Source organism: Pituophis catenifer, unplaced genomic scaffold, assembly GCF_029215685.1.
Source record: "Pituophis catenifer annectens isolate HBS135680 unplaced genomic scaffold, rPitCat1.0.hap2 SCAF_5, whole genome shotgun sequence".
Classification (NCBI taxonomy): Eukaryota; Metazoa; Chordata; class Lepidosauria; order Squamata; family Colubridae; genus Pituophis; species Pituophis catenifer.
The window spans coordinates 63373172-63389684 of NW_027256885.1; the positions used below are offsets into that span (position 1 = coordinate 63373172).

The 16513-nt window shown below is 44.9% G+C and overlaps 1 protein-coding gene across 1 annotated transcript in view; it reads left to right on the top strand.

The window, feature by feature from the left end:
• Positions 1–4855: 4855 nt before the first annotated feature.
• Positions 4856–16513, top strand: part of CCDC106 (coiled-coil domain containing 106) — a 70845-nt gene continuing 59187 nt past the window's right edge. Inside the window, 1 exon segment of the mRNA XM_070944773.1 lies at positions 4856–5006. Within this exon segment, the coding sequence (XP_070800874.1) occupies positions 4856–5006 (151 nt within the window).

Below are 16513 nucleotides of genomic sequence, written 5' to 3' on the forward strand. Positions count from 1 at the left end.
AAGTTTACAAGGATTAAATGTATTTACACCTGCAATTGCACCTAAAGATAAAACAATTATTGGTACCAGGTGGATATATAAAATTAAGAACTTAGAAGGAGGCAATACTCTATATAAAGCTAGATTAGTTGCACAAGGTTATGCACAGAAATATCCGGAGGACTATACTGACACGTATTCCCCCATTGTAAGAACAGAGAGTGTCAAAACAGCTCTAGTGGTAGCATCAGCACTCAATCTTGATGTATTTCAATATGACATACAGACTGCGTATCTACACGCAAAACTAGATAAGGAAATATACGTAAGAGCACCTCACAGTCAATACACCAACAAAAATGAAATTTGGCTGTTGAACAAGAGTTTATACGGATTAAAACAATCTGGTAAAAGATGGTATGATTGTTTAGTAAAAGTACTTAAGACCATGGATTTCAACGCTACCACTGCTGATAACTGTTTCTTTGTCAAAAAGGGTGATGATCACATTGAATTTGTGTTGATTTATGTAGATGACATTTTATATATAGGAAAACACAAAGAGAGAAGAGAAACTTTTGTAAATAAGTTAAATGAACATTTCTCGTTGAAATCTCTAGGTAAAGTGAACAAATATCTTGGTGTTCAAATTAATAAGACTAGAAGGGGATTCAAACTTACTCAGAGAGATAAGATTATAGAACTTTTAAATAAATGCAATTTAAACAATGCCAAACCCTGTGATACTCCTATGCAAACTGATTTTCTTAGAAATACTGATGAATCTTCCCCTGAATTCAAGGATAACACGTTTTATAGATCAATCATAGGTTCACTTCTTTATATATCTAATTGGACTAGACCAGATATCGCCTTACCACTCAATTTATTATCCAGACACGTCAGCAAACCAACAATGTATCACTGGGAAGCTGTTAAAAGAATTTTAAGATATCTGAAAAGTACACTAGATTTTTGCTTAGTATTAGAACCTAGTGATAATAAAGAACCAAAGCTTGCATGTTATGCAGATGCGGACTGGGCTGGAGACACATCATGCAGAAAAAGTACATCTGGTTATATTTTTCTCTTAAATGACTGTCCAGTTTACTGGTATACTGGTAAACAAGAACTAGTAGCCACTTCAACGACAGAAGCGGAATATGTTTGTTTATCCAAAGCTGCAAATAACCTTGTATGGTTTAATGATTTAATTTCAGATGTTTGGAAAAAACCTGCTTTGCCTTTTGTTATGCATGAAGACAATAAAGCGGCCATTGAAATATCTAGATCTGATGCCATTGGACAAAGGTCCAGGCATATAGATATAAAATTTAAACATGTGAGGCAATTATCTCAGGATGGATTTATTAAAGCAGTGCATTGTGATACTTCAGAACAATTAGCTGACATATTGACAAAGCCTTTACCTTCTAAGCAACACAAATATTTAACATCTAAATTGTATGTCTTGTATTGTCCTGAATCAGAATGTAATTGGTGTTGTATAACGAATCGGCATTTAGAGGGGGATTTGTCAGATGTAAATGCCTTATTCTCTAATGTGTAAATAGTATATGAATGGGGTATCAGGGGTTAACTTATTCTTCACTTCTTAATGTATTCATAATTCACCACTCCCACTTATAGCTCCACCCATTGTATATATAAGGAGCCACCTACACCCTTTTCCTTGCTTCTATCTGTGAATATTCAGTGAATATAGAATGCCTATTGTAAATAAAAGGAAGTATATTTAAACCTTTAACTCTCACTAATTTTATTGAGTCTGATCCTGAAAATATTGCAACAGCGACCAATGCCGTTTCTGTGCTGTACCCAGGCCGGAAGCCGGACTGGAGCGGATCCAGATAGACAGCTTCATCCAGGTACCCAGGAAGCTGTTGCGCCACCACACTCTCAACAACCTTCGCCAAGAAGGGAAGGTTGGAGACTGGACGATAGTTAGCAAAAACAGCCGGGTCCAGAGCAGGCTTCTTGAAGAGGGGCCTCACCACCGCCTCTTTCAAGGCAGATGGCAAGACACCCTCCCTCAACGAAGCGTTGATAATCCCCTGGAGCCAGCCTCGCGTAACCTCCCGGGAGGCCAGCACCAACCAGGAGGGACACGAGTCCAGTAAACATGTGGTCGCGTTCAGCCGCCCCAGTATCCTGTCCACGTCCTCGGGAGCAACAGGATCGAACTCATCCCAAATGACATTCTCAAGACCGGCACCCATCATCCCGCCTGTACCTACCCAGTCAGAGACCAGGCCTTCCCGAATCTCAGTGATTTTATCATGCAGATACTGAACAAAATCCTCAGCACGACCCTGCAAGGGATCCTCCCACGCTCCCAGGTGGAGGAGGGAGCGGGTCACCCTAAACAGGGCGGCCGGGCGGTTATCTGCCGATGCGATAAGAGTGGCAAAATAATCGCATTTTGCCGCTTTTATCACCACTAGGTAGGTCTTAATATAAGATCTTACCAGTGTTCGGTCGGATTCGGAGCGACTAGATCTCCAACTGCTCTCTAGGCGTCTTTTCTGGCGCTTCATCCCCCTCATCTCCTCGGAGAACCAAGGGGCCAGGTAGACTCAGCGACAGGTCAGAGGCCGCAAAGGCATGACTCGGTCCAAAGCATCAGCGGCTGCCCTATCCCAGGCGGCCACCAGCTCCTCAGCCGAGCCATGAGTCAGCACCTCAGGAAGTGGCCCAAGCTCCATCTGGAACCTATCAGGATCCATCAGGTGCCTGGGGCGGAACCATCTGGTCTGTTCCGCCTCCCTGTGGCGGGGTGTAGCGGTTAGAAAGTCCAGCCTAAGAAGGGAATGATCCGACCATGACAAGGGCTCAATCACTATCTCCCCTATCTCAAGATCATTCGTCCACTGCCCAGAGACAAAAATCAAGTCCAGAGTGTGTCCTCCCGTGTGCGTGGGTCCATGAATTAGTTGGGTCAGGTCTATGGCCGTCATGGAAGCCATGAACTCCCGGGCCACCTCAGACATCACGCCGACGGACGGCAGATTAAAATCCCCCATGACCATAAACCTGGGGGTCTCCACCGCCACCTCGGCAATCACGTTGAGTAGGTCGGGCAGGGCAGCCAATACATGGCAGGGAGCCAGGTACGTAATCAGCAAGCCCATCTGTCCCCCATGTCCCCACTTCACAAGGAGGGACTCACATCCGGCTATCTGAGGTACAGTGGCCTCCCTAGGAACGAGACCTTCCTTTACAAGAACCACCACCACCCCTGGGCCCTCAGCTGATGGAATGCACAGAAACCCGGAGGGCATATCTCAATGAGGGGGACCCCCCCTCCTGGCCCAACCAGGTCTCCGTAATACCTACCAAGTCCGCACCCCCGTCCTGAACCAGATCACAAACGAGGGGGGCTTTATTTACCACAGACCTGGCATTGCACAACATCAACCAAAGGCCCAGGGCCTGAGGATCTGAACAACCCAGGGTGCGAGACAAGCATTGAGGGCCGGAGCACACAAACGCTCGCATATAGCGAGTGCGTCCTCCCCTAACACGATATGGCCCCCTGCTCCCGCCATATCTGCCCCCCCCCACCCACAATGTCGATGGCAATGCCCTCCCCACTATAGGAACTAGCCCCCTAGCCCCCCCGACCCCTGTGGGTTACCCCCCAAACCCACCCTAGTCGCCCGCCCGGGTCCCCTTAAAATTTTCGCTAAAAATTTTGTTAAAAAACCTCTCAATCTATGTCCCTTAAAACCCTTAAAATCCTTGTGCCACCTCTCGGGGTCCCAAGACCCGTCCTTAAGGTAAGTCTTTGCAAGGCCCACTGGCCACACCCAAGAATGGGGGGAATTTCTCAAGGCGACCAAGTCCGCGGTTGTATAAGTTCGTACAGTCATACTCAAACATAGAGATGGGAATGTCCATGGTAGCGGGGGCTATCAAGATCACAGGTCAGTAGTTCAAGGTCTAAAATCCAAAATCCACCCTAGCAATAGGCAATAAAGCCTGCATTTCCAAATGCCCTCTCACGACAATAGGAAAAAGACAGACGATGGTAATCCTCACTGCCCTCTCACTGCAGCGAGGTTCCTAGGCCAGGTGGACAATCATCCGGGTGGGATCCACAGGTCGTTGATGCTCTCCCATTGCAACATGACTTGGTCACGCAATAGGTCCACAGCTGCCCTCTCACGGCGGCGGGCAACCACACCCAGAGAGACGACCATTATAGGGCTGGAAAAGAAGGGGGCAAGGGCTCTAGATGCCATCACCAGCCCAGGTGGTTGCAGCAGAAACAGTCCGGGGGTCAAAGCAGCAGAAATGGAACATCCAGGCAAGGCCTTCAACCACCTGCGACCCCCTGCTCGGCCCAACCCGCTTGGACGGTGCAGACAGGCCTCCAAGACACCTTCCCTCCACAGGGGAGCCAGTAATTCCGGATTCGTGCCTCCACCGGCCCCAAAAACGCTGCGGTCCCATGGCGAGGGGGGGAAGGGGGGGAGAAGGACCCCCCCTAGCTGCAGGCAGGTGGAGCCTGATCTCGGTGCGCAGCCTTCCTCGTCTCCCTCGGCTCGGCCTCTCCTCCACCAAGCCGCGTCTGGGACGGGGTGCTCCGCCGTCGACCAGCCCTCCACGCCACCGACAAGCCCTCCACGCACACCGCCGACAACTCCTTCACCTTCGGCGGGTGCCAGCTGACTCCAGGGAGGCTGTCGCCGAACGGTCTTCCAGCCATCGCTAGACTCCGATGGAATTGGAGTCCATGGGGGGGCTCTACCCCACCGCACCCCACCGCCGCCATGCCACAGCGCCGCCCAGCTGACTCGGGCGAAGACCGCAGCGAGGAAACCGCCGTCTGGGTCCGATGGAATTGGGGTCCATGGGGGGGGCTCTGCCCAGCCGCGCCCCACTGCCGCCACGCCACAGCGCTGCCCAGCTGACTCGGGCGAAGACCGCGGCGAAGAAACCGCCATCTGGGTCACCTCATGGGGAGGCAGCTCCGGCTCGCCTGGCATCCCCTGGGGACCTAGGTAGGTAAAAAGTGGACCTGCCGAGCCCCAAATGTTCCCCTTACCAGTCCATAACGGGGGACATAGTCAAAGTCCACCCTAAAGCCTCCACATCTCACCAAGAAGCCCCATCCCCAGCAGAGCTCAAAAAACCGCGGCGGCCATTTTAGGCACAGGATATGGTAGTCAAAGGTCAATGCAAAACCTTTGGGATACAATGAAAGCCTATGCTAGAGGCCTGATTATAGACTATACAAGGAAAAGAAATATTAAGAGAAGACAAGCTTATAAAACATTAGAGGATGAATATAAGAAACTTGAAAAAGAATTCCAGAAATCTCCACAAAAAAAGGATATTAAAATAAAAATGGACACAACTAAACATAAAATGGGATTAATAGAAAAAGAGGATTTAGCACAAAAAATCAGAAGTGCCAAACAGAACTATTTTGAAGATGCAAATAAACCAGATAGATGGTTAGCATACACACTGAAAAAAGAGAGAGAATCAAGAAAAATAATACAACTAATGGATGACCAAGGACAAATTAGATATGGAAACAAAGAGAAGAAAAAAAATTATACAAGACTATTATAGAAAACTGTATGAGCAAGAGAATATAGAGGAGGAAAGTGTTAAACAATACCTGCAAAAGGCGAAACTACCCCAGATTTCCAAAGACACTGAAGTGATGTTAGAAGGAAATATAACGATGATGGAATTAACTGAAGCACTTAAAAAACAAAAGAATGGGAAGGCACCAGGCCCGGACGGCAGAATATTACAAGACATTACAGGAATTGCTGAATCTTCCATTGTTAGAAGTCATGAAAGAAGTCATGTCAAAGATGAAATTACCCAAGTCATGGTCAGAAGCATATATTACACTTGTTCCAAAGGAGGATACTGATCCACAACAAATTAAGAATTATAGGCCTATTTCCCTGCTAAATGCAGACTATAAAATCTTCGCTTCAATATTGGCAGAAAGACTTAAAAGATATTTAAATAATTTCATACACTCCGATCAAAATGGGTTTCTGCCAAAAAGACAGATTAAAGACAATATGAGAATATTTTATTTATTTATTTATTTATTATTTTTATTTCTATACCACCCTTCTCCCGAAGGACTCAGGGTGGTGTACAGCCTGATTAAAAGCACAAAGACAGACAAAATTTTAAAATAATTAAAATTATTAAATAATTGGCTCAATTATAAAACCCCCAAATTTAAACTCCCATATTTAAAACCAATTAAAATCTTTACATTGATAGCCCGGCCTGGCGGAACAACAAGGTTTTGAGGGCACAGCGAAATACATGGAGGTCGGAGATCTTACGCATTTCTGGGGGTAGTTCATTCCAAAGGGCAGGGGCTCCCACAGAGAAGGCCCTCCCCCTGGGTGTTGCCAGCCGACATAATTTGGCCGATGGCACCCTGAGGAGATCCTCTCTGTGGGAGCGGACTGGCCAGTGGGAGGCTACTGGTGGCAGAAGATGGTAATAATCCTGGATACATTGGAATATTATGAGGCACATCCTGAAAAGCAAATGGCTTTGATATTTTTAGATGCTCAAAGCCTTTGATAATATGAACTGGCGATTTATGTTATTACAGCTGGAACAGATGGGCTTTGGTAGAAAATTTATTCAAGACATAGAAGCCATATACTACAAACAAACAGCAAAAGTAATAATAAATGGAGAATTCACAGTGTCTATTGAAATAAAAAAGATATGAGACAAGCTTGTCCACTGTCACCTTTATTGTTTGTATTAACATTAGAAGTGCTAAATAGAAATATTAGAGAAGATAAAGATATAAAGGGAATGAAGATTCAAAAGGAAGAATACAAAGGGTGAACTTAAATCTTTGCAAGAATTAGAAGTACAAGGTATAAAGATGAATTGGTTTTCTTATTTGCAAATACAGTCTAGACATGATAATGAGCCGAGGTGGCGCAGTGGTTAGGGTGCAGTACTGCAGCTACTTCAGCTGACTGCTAGTTCAGTGGATCAAATCTCACCGGCTCAAGGTTGACTCAGCCTTCCATCCTTCCGAGGTGGGTAAAATGAGGACCCAGATTGTTGGGGGCAATATGCTATTTAGTATACTGTCTTTGATGTAAGCCGCCCAGAGTCCTCGGAGAGTGGGCGGCATAGAAATATGAATAATAAAAAATAAATAATAATAATAAAGATTATAAGACGGAAGGTTTTTATAACAATTTGACTAGTTTAGATAAAATCTTAACAGGTACTGATGAAAACATAATTTAAAAATTGTATGGATATCTATTAGAGGTTAAATTGGAGGATGAACAAGTTAAAGAAACAATGATTGCTTGGGGGAAAAAATTTGGACATGGAATTGACTTAGAGAAATGGCAAAAACTGTGGTCGCAAAATTATAAAATGACAATGTCAAATGCATATAAAGAAAATTTGTATAAAATGTTTTACCGGTGGCACTTACCCCCGACGAGAATTGCTAGAATGTTCAAGAATAAATCGGAAAAATGTTGGAAATGTCATCAGATACCGGGCTCATATTACCATATGTGGTGGACGTGTACAGAAGCTAAAAGATACTGGACTAAAATCCACACATGGGTGGAAAAAATGACACAAAAACACATAGACTTTAAATCAGAGATTTTTTTATTGGGGATTGTACCTGAAATATACAATAGAGAATTGAGATATTTGATTGTGAATGTATTAACAGCGGCTAGAGTTGTGTTTGCTAAAAATTGGAAAAATGAGAAAATGCCAACGCAAGACGAAGTTATTAAGAAAATAATGGAATGTGCAGAAATGAGTAAATTGACATTTGAAATTAGAGAACAAGAAGTTAAACAATATTATAAGATATGGGATCTATTTTACCAATGGTTAGATAAAAAGACATGGAAATGAAATATGGTAGAGATTTTTCCAATGCAAGAAATGTAGAATTATATAAAATACAATATAAAGATGTACTGTTATTGGAATGACTTAGGAGAATGAAGGGCATAATACAAATTAACTTAAATCTTAGATTATTTTGTATGAAATGAGGGAAGAAACAGCCATAGTTAAACATATGATTAATGAGGATAACAATACATGGATATATATGAATAGAGTGAAGATGCACAAAAGACTTGTAACCAGCCGACACACTGTTTGTATTTACATTGAAGATGGTTTTTTATTTGTTTTTTAATATATTTGTTTAAAAATAATTTTTTTGTCAAAAAAAAAAAAAGAAAGAAAAACCCCGACTCCATTTTTGTAGAGAAAGGTACTTTTACTGAGTATGAACTGAATGCAACCAAAGAAAAGCAAGGTCTGAGGCAATAGGCGCGAAAATCACATATAGAAACATCCCTAAAACCCTCCCCCCAAGGGTCCAGTCAGGATTATCCAATCCACATCCCCCCAAGCGGTCATGTGGGGTGCAGCTTCTGATGGTTCCATCCTTCTGGTATGCTAGGACAGTTGACCTTGACTGGTTATCAGCACGCCTCCCAGCTGCAGAGAAAGCGCTGAGGAAAACTTTCTCCAATTCACTCCCTGTTACAAGACATCTCCACCAGCTCACTTCCCCCCTCCCAACTACCCAGACAGCTCCCCCCTCCCCCGTTACAATGGCAGCCATAGCAAGCAAGCAATATAAAAGCGGAGGCTGACAGAGGCAGAGATGGGGCCAGGGCCATTGGGGAGTGATGCACGGACTTTGGAGCCTCCAGAGGCTGACAGTAGAGAGGCAGAGGAACAGGAGGAGCCTGTTCCTAGTGCACATATGAGAAGAGCTGCCAGAAGGCAGGAGCAGCTAAAGCAGAGAGGATGACTCGGGAGTAGGGCCAAGAGATGATTGGCCCATCCCATAAGGCTTAAAAGACCATCAATGGCTCTTGGCCTCTTTGCCGGAAAACAACTGTTGAGAGAATTGCTTCTTGTTTGGCTGTAGTTATTTCTTCTGTTCCTGAACTGTTGCCAAGAAAAGCCTTTGGCAGTTTGCCTAATTATCCCAAGGTCAGAGATAAACTGAAGACTGGTGTTTTAAGGACTTTGCTTTCATTTAATTTCAAATTAACTCATTCTCAGCTGTTTTAATAAAATATGTTTGTTTTTTGGAACTGTTTTGCATTTAATATCAACTACGTGGGCCTGGGTCACAACACCTTGTTGAGAAAACCACAGTTTGACAGCCACCAGTAGGAAGTAGTCCACGCCATCATTCCTCCCGCACAACCAGCAGCGCAACTCACCACCAGAAGCCAGACCAGGCGGCCACCCGACCCCAGACGGGACAAACTGACAGCCACACTGAAAGCCGCGCTACCAGCAGATCCCTGGCTCATGGACAATAAAGATGTCTTAACTATGCGGGATGGACTAGCATGGAAAGGGTCCAAGCTATATGTCCCTGTGACCTTAAGACTGGAAGTATTACAGTGCAGTCACAACTCGAAGCTGGCCGGTCACTTTGGGTTTTTGAAAACCTTGCACCTCGCTAGAAGGCAATTCTGGTGGCCAAAAATAAAAGCAGATGTGGAAGATTACGTAAAGAGCTGTGCCACCTCTGCAGCCATGAAAACGAGGCCAGGAAAGCCCCCTGGACTCCTTCAACAAGTGGCAAGCCCCAGCAAACCTTGGGAGGAAATTGCAATGGATTTTATAGTCAAACTCCCAGAGAGTGGGGGGGAACACCATAATCAGGACAGTTATTGACTTATTTTCCAAGCAAGCGTACTTTACTGCTTTCTCTGGATTGCCTTCCGTGAAAAAACTGGCTAAACTGTTCACCAAACACATCTACCACCTACACGGAATACCCTGCCGAATCATCTCAGATTGAGGAGTCCAGTTTACAACCAAGTTCTGGAGGGAGTTCCTGAGATCCGTTGGGTCCACACAGGGGCTTAGCTCGGCTTTCCATACGAGTACAAACGGCGCAGCGGAACAAGCGAATGCAATGGAGGAACAGTATATTTATTTATTGGTTCGATTTAGATGCCGCCCTTCTCCGGAGACTCAGGGCGGGTTACAATGCATTAAGCAATAGCCTTCATACTTTTGTATATACCTGCTTAGTAGGGCTTCCCCCCCCTCCAAGCAGTGTTCTTTTTTATACAAAGTCAGCTTATTGCCCCCACAAACCGGGTCCTCATTTTACCTACCTCGAAAGGATGGAAGGCTGAGTCAACCTTGAGCCTGGTGAGATTTGAACTTGCAGTAATTGCAGGCAGCTGGTGTTACTTAACAGTACTTTAGTCTGCTGGCCACCAAAGCAGGCTAGGGCTTGGTAACTGCTTGGAGCATAAATCAGTAATGATGATGATGATGATGATGTTATCCATTCAGTTGTGTCCAATTCTTGGTGAGTCTATGGGTCTGGTCTCTCCATGTCTTCCAATCTTGCACTACTTCTTTGAGTTATTCTGTGCTCTGGCTGTTGTCATTTTGATGGTGTCCAGCCACTATGTTCTTTAGTGGCCTGGTTTCCTTTTACTGCTAACTCTTCCAAACATAATTGCAAAATCCATTAGGAAGCACTAAATTGCACTATACTTGTGTGCAACATCATGATACAAGAACAGGTAGTCCTCAACTTGCAATCATCATTGGGACCTACACTTGTCACTAAGCAAAGCAGTAATTGAGTTACACCTGATTTTATGACTTTTATTTTGCTGTGGTCATTAAGCAAATCACCATGGTTGTTAAGTGAATCTGGCTTCCCCCAGTGATTTTGTTTGTTGGAAGCTGACTGGAAAGGCAACAAATGGCAGTCACATGTCCCCTGGGATGCTACAACCATCATAAATACATGCTGCTTGCCAAGCACCCAAATGTGGAACACATGACCATGGAAACACTGTGATGGTCATAAATATGAGAAATGACCGTAAGTCATTTATTCAGTGCTGTCATAACTTTGAACAGTCACTAAATGAATGATCATAAATTGAGGACTACTTGTATGAAAGGATAGAGATTAGACTGTGACATCAAATTGCAGATTTAATCCTTTATCATTGCTGTTAGGGTTAGGATTCCTGTGTAACTGGTGCCTGGAAAACTGCCTGAATATATTCACGTAGTGGACAAGCTCATCTTAAAGGTATCTTTTCCTTTTTAACCAACAGCATCTCAACCTGAATCTCTAACTGTATTTCTTTAAAACTGCAATGCCTCTCTTTATTTTTGTTTTTCCCCCCTAATAGGAAATATACAGAGGTCAGAATTAAGTTTGAAATAGACTTTATTTCCCCCAGACAAATCAGTGACCAGGGATGTCCATAGAAAACTTCATTGATGCTACTTATAGGTATCGTATTTGTTTTGTTTCCTTGTAAACCAGTTTGGCTTATTTTATTTATTTTCTAAAGAAATGGTTGGGTGATTGCCTCACATTCCATAAACAGATTTGGAGAAAAACATCTATGGCAGTAACTTGTTTCTGCTCATCTCTGATCAAAGGAAGAATGATAGATGGTTGGGGTACAACCTTCCTTTATTTTCAGATATCATAGCTTCAACTCACTAGGACCATGATGGCGAACCTATGGCATGCGTGCCAGAGGTGGCACACAGGGCCCTCTCTGTGGGCACGCACGCCATCGCCAGCTGCTCTTCTGGTTTCCGGCACATGCATGCGCACCGGCCAGATGGTCTTTGGTTTCTGGCGCTCAGTCATGCGTGAGCACATGCGCATGCAAACATACTTTCCGGTTTGGGCTCTCAGTGCCAAAAAGGGTTGCCATTACTGCACTAGGATAATAATCAGGCACCCCTGGTTTATTTTTAATTTTAATTATGGCTTTTTGGTGTTAAAATCATGTCTAATTCTATTTTGGCATTCTTTTAAATTCCTTCACATTCTCTCACAACCCTTTCTTTCCCCAGTTATGACAGGTGTTCCTCTGTGTCAGCCTTGGAAGCCATATTAGGCCGGAAGCTTCAATGCTGCCACCTCCTCATGTGTGGGAAAGTAGGAGGGGGGATTTAGGAGAGGGGAATTAGTAGACATAATAGCATTCTTCCTATCGGTCAGGGGCTGGGTCGAGGTGGAACGGACGTTGATTGGAGCATGTGATCGACTGGGGAGAAGGGGGGTGGTTTTGGGAGCTTTGAATTACTGAAGGAAAGCCCGGGCTTTTCAGATTCGGGATTTCCCAGATGTGCCAGTTTACCTATTCTAGTAAAGAGAACTTTGGAAAATGCCTGCTTCCGCGTCTTTACTGGGAGCTGGGGGTTTTCTGGAATGCTGACACTCTGTTTTATTTGCCTCATTCTGCACTGAGCTAAGTCACTTGAGAGCCTCCACTGTAAATGGAAAATAGTTCCAATTAGTATGTACTTAGCCCTATTAGTCAGCTTCTGCAACCTCCAGGCCTGTCATAGATGAAGTCAGGATGTTGTATCTTAAATAGTTTCCTCTTTGCAGGACATAGAATAATTACAGTATAGACAAATTGTTTTACGCATGTATTTTCTAAGTTAATTTTTTGGGATAAGAATCATACAAGCAATGATATTCCCTGTGGCATTCTGTGGAAGTGAAAGTTGGATTTGAACAAGGAAGATGAAAATATGATGAAAATATGACTAACACTTTTGAATGTTGGTGTTGGAGAAAATTCCTGAGAATACCATAAAGAGCCAAGGAAACAAACAAATGGATCATTGATCAAATCAATCCAGAGGTCTCACCTGAGGTACAGATGACCAGACTCCAATTATTCTACTTCAGACACGTGATGCAAAGACCTAGCTCTCCGGATGTGAGAAACTGACTACCATCTGGGCTAATGGTTCCCTGCCTCTTTAAAACCTCTTCCCAGTCAGCTCAACTGCCCAGCAACCAGCAGCTATAAAAGCAGCTGGGTGTGGTGGGTGTTGTTGTGCTGGAGTAATTGTGGGAGGGGTGGGTAGTGGTTTTTGTTACTCTGTGGAAATAGACCCACTGGAAACAACCTAGGGCTAAGCGACAGAAGTACTATTTTTTGGCAGTAGGGCTCACAAATTGCAGTAGTCTAGTATTAGTAATAGGTAATAGAAATGGTAGTAAACCAGTGAGAAGAAACTGGGAGTAGTGTGCTTGCTTGTGGATTGCCTAAAGGGTCTTTAAGCAACTGACTTTGAATACCAATAAAAGAACCTGTGACACTGGAGAAGTCCCCATCATTGGGAAAAGTGGAAAAAAACAAGAGGACAATCGGTAGCAAGGAGGGAGGACTCGGTTATAGTGCTGATGGGTGCCCGCTTGGAAGACTTGAAAGACCAGATTAGGAATAGATTATCCTGGACCAAATCTATGTGGTCAGTGATAGTCAACAAGATGATGGCATATAATCATTATGGTTAGGCAATAAGGTAGTAGAAGGAAATGTGATTTGATTTGCATAAAAAAGTTCTACAACTTTTTAAAATCATTACTATTCACTGTGAATCCCAACCATTGGGTTCAGTTCCATCTTATTAGGCATTGTCCTTTTATTCATCTTATTTTCATTTTATTTATTGTATCCTGCCTCTATTTTACAAATAACTCAAGGTGAGAAACATCTAACACACCTTTTTCCCCCAGAACAGCCCTGTGAGGTGGGTTGGGCTGAGAGAGGGTGACTGGCCAAAAGTCACCCAGCTGACTTTCATGGCTAAGGTGGGACCTTTCTTGCTACACTTGTTAAGTGAGTCACTGTAGTTTTTAAGTTAGTAACACAGTTAACTGAATCTGGCTCCCCCATTGTCTTTGCTTGTCAGAAGGTCACAAAAGGTGATTACATGACCCTGGGACACTGCAATCTTCATAAATACATGCCAGTTGCCAAGCATCCAAATTTTGTTCACATGACCATGGGGAGCTGCAAAAGTCATAAGTATGAAAAATGGTTGGAAGACACTTTTTTCAGTGCTGTTATAACTTTGGTCACTAAATGAATGGTGGTAAGTTGAGGACTAACTGTATAGACAAACAGACCGGACCCTTGATACTTAGCCAAGACATCTTGCAAATGAACCTGTTACTGAAATCAAGGAAGGTGACATGTTTAGCTTAAGCAGTAGTTAGAGGCATCTGGACAAGGCTCCAGAGGTGAGCAAAGTTTATCATTAGCATAGCAAAAATCATACCCAAGATAGTCGATTTATATGATAATGAAGTAAGATTTACTACTAATCAATTATGGGTTTCATGTGATGGCTTTGCTTTGTGGGAATATATGACTGCCATGTAAGTTTGTAACCAATCAGCAATTCTCTCTGTGGTAAATTGTATAAAAATAACTCAGCCTGATTTCTGGTACACTACTTGGGTGTGTAACCCAGAGGGTTTTTTTTTTTTTTGCTTCTGTTCAGAAATAGAAGTTTTGCCTTTCCTTGATCCTGTGAGGAAATAGGCATCTTCACACTGGGTTCCATACTTAGCCAGCCTTCTGGCCTACCCTGCCTGTCTTGATTTCTGACAAGCTGGATGTTTAAGTGGCTTCTGCGGAAAATACAGTGCTGAGGGTGAGAAGATCTACATTCTTAATGGCTGAGAGTCACTTGTGGAGGGACCTGAACCGGGTGCTGGATCTTTGCCTCCGCCGTGGAGATGCCTGGGTTTTTCGCTTAGGTTTTACACACAATTCCCCCCCCCCAACTTTCCCAGCTTAAGGGCGTTTTGCTCCTCCTCGGCTCTGCCTCTTCATGCCGCACTTTACAGGAGCGCCCCAGCGACGCTCGCCTACCCGAAGCTCTGGCTTGGGATGCTCCGCTATGGATGCGGCCACCCGGGTGAGGAAGGTAAAAAGTTCAAGCAGCGGTGGTGGGGCTGCAGGTCGGCCCGTCGCCAAATCGGTTTCCCTCGACATTTTCCCGCATCATCTCCACTTCCAAGAAGCGGTGCGGGCATCCCTCGAGATCATCCCAACCTGTCGCGCTCCGAGCGCCTGGGCGCACCAGCGGGGGCGCGTGGAGGTCCTTTGGCATCTCCAAAGTCCTGGCTCAGCTTCAGCCCCGAGATTTGGAGGAGGGGGGGGTTGAGAAAAGAAGGGAGGGCTTTTTCATCGCAGGGCAACAGCCGGGGCCGTTTTGGAGTAGTGATGATGGTTGTTTTATGTTTTGTTATGTTTAAAATAAAAAATGTTTTCAAAAAAAAAAAAAAGAATAAAGGTGAATCTGGATGCAGCAGCCTTCCCCAACCTAGTGTCCTCCAGATATGCTGAAGGACAACTCCCTGACTTGACATAATAGGCACATATCCAGCACATTTTAAAGGCATCTGGCTAAGGAAGGCTGAAATATAGTGCTGAGACTGACTAAAATAAATCCAAGCCAGGTTTAGATTAGGTGGGACGAGAGGAGGGAGATATAAGAATGGAAGCATAGGTAGTGTTTTTTTAATGACTGATTCATTTAGTGACTGTTCACAATTACACCCGTGATGAAAAATGAACTTTAAGATCCAGTATCTGTATGACAAATTCACTCAGATTCGGGAAGATTTGGACTCCGACTGGGTAGTCTCAGGGGCAGAGACAGGGGCAGGTCTTGAGAATGTTATCTGGGATGAATTTGATCCTGTGACCCCTGAGGACGTGGACAGGATTCTGGGTAGACTGAACGTGACCACTTGTTTATTGGACCCATGTCCTTCCTGGTTAGTACTGGCTTCCCGGGAAGTGACACGAGGCTGGCTCCAGGGGATTATAAATGCTTCGTTGGGTGAGGGTGACTTTCCCGCCGCCTTGAAAGAGGCGGTGGTGAGGCCTCTCCTCAAGAAGCCTTCCCTGGACCCGGCAATGTTGGTAAACTATCGTCCAGTCTCCAACCTTCGCTTCGTGGCGAAGGTTGTTGAGAGTGTGGTTGCGCAACAACTCCCCCAGCACCTGGATGAAACGACGTATCTGGATCCATTCCAGTCGGGCTTCAGGCCTGGGTACAGCACGGAAACGGCATTGGTCGCGTTGGTAGATGATCTCTGGAGAGCTCGGGACAGGGGATGCTCCTCTGTCCTGGTCCTATTAGATCTCTCAGCGGCTTTTGATACCATCGACCATGGTATCATGCTGCACCGGTTGGAAGAGTTAGGGGTGGGAGGCACTGTGATGCAGTGGTTCTCCTCCTTTCTCTCTGACCGGTCGCAGTCTGTGTTGACAGGGGGGCAGAGGTCAACCCCGAGGCCCCTCATATGCGGGGTGCCGCAAGGGTCGGTCCTCTCGCCCCTCCTGTTCAACATTTATGTGAAGCCGCTGGGCGAGATCATCCGTGGTTTTGGGGTGAAGTACCACCAGTACGCTGATGACACGAAGCTGTACATCTCCACCCCGGACCACCCCAACGATGCCCTTGAAGTGATGTCCCGGTGCCTGGAGGCCGTGCGGATCTGGATGGGGAGGAATAGGCTCAGACTCAACCCATCCAAGACCGAGTGGCTGTGGTTTCCGATGTCCCGATATAGTCAGTTGGTGCCGTCACTGACTATTGGGGGTGAATCATTGGCCCCCACGGAGAGGGCGTGCAACTTGGGAGTCCTCCTGGATTC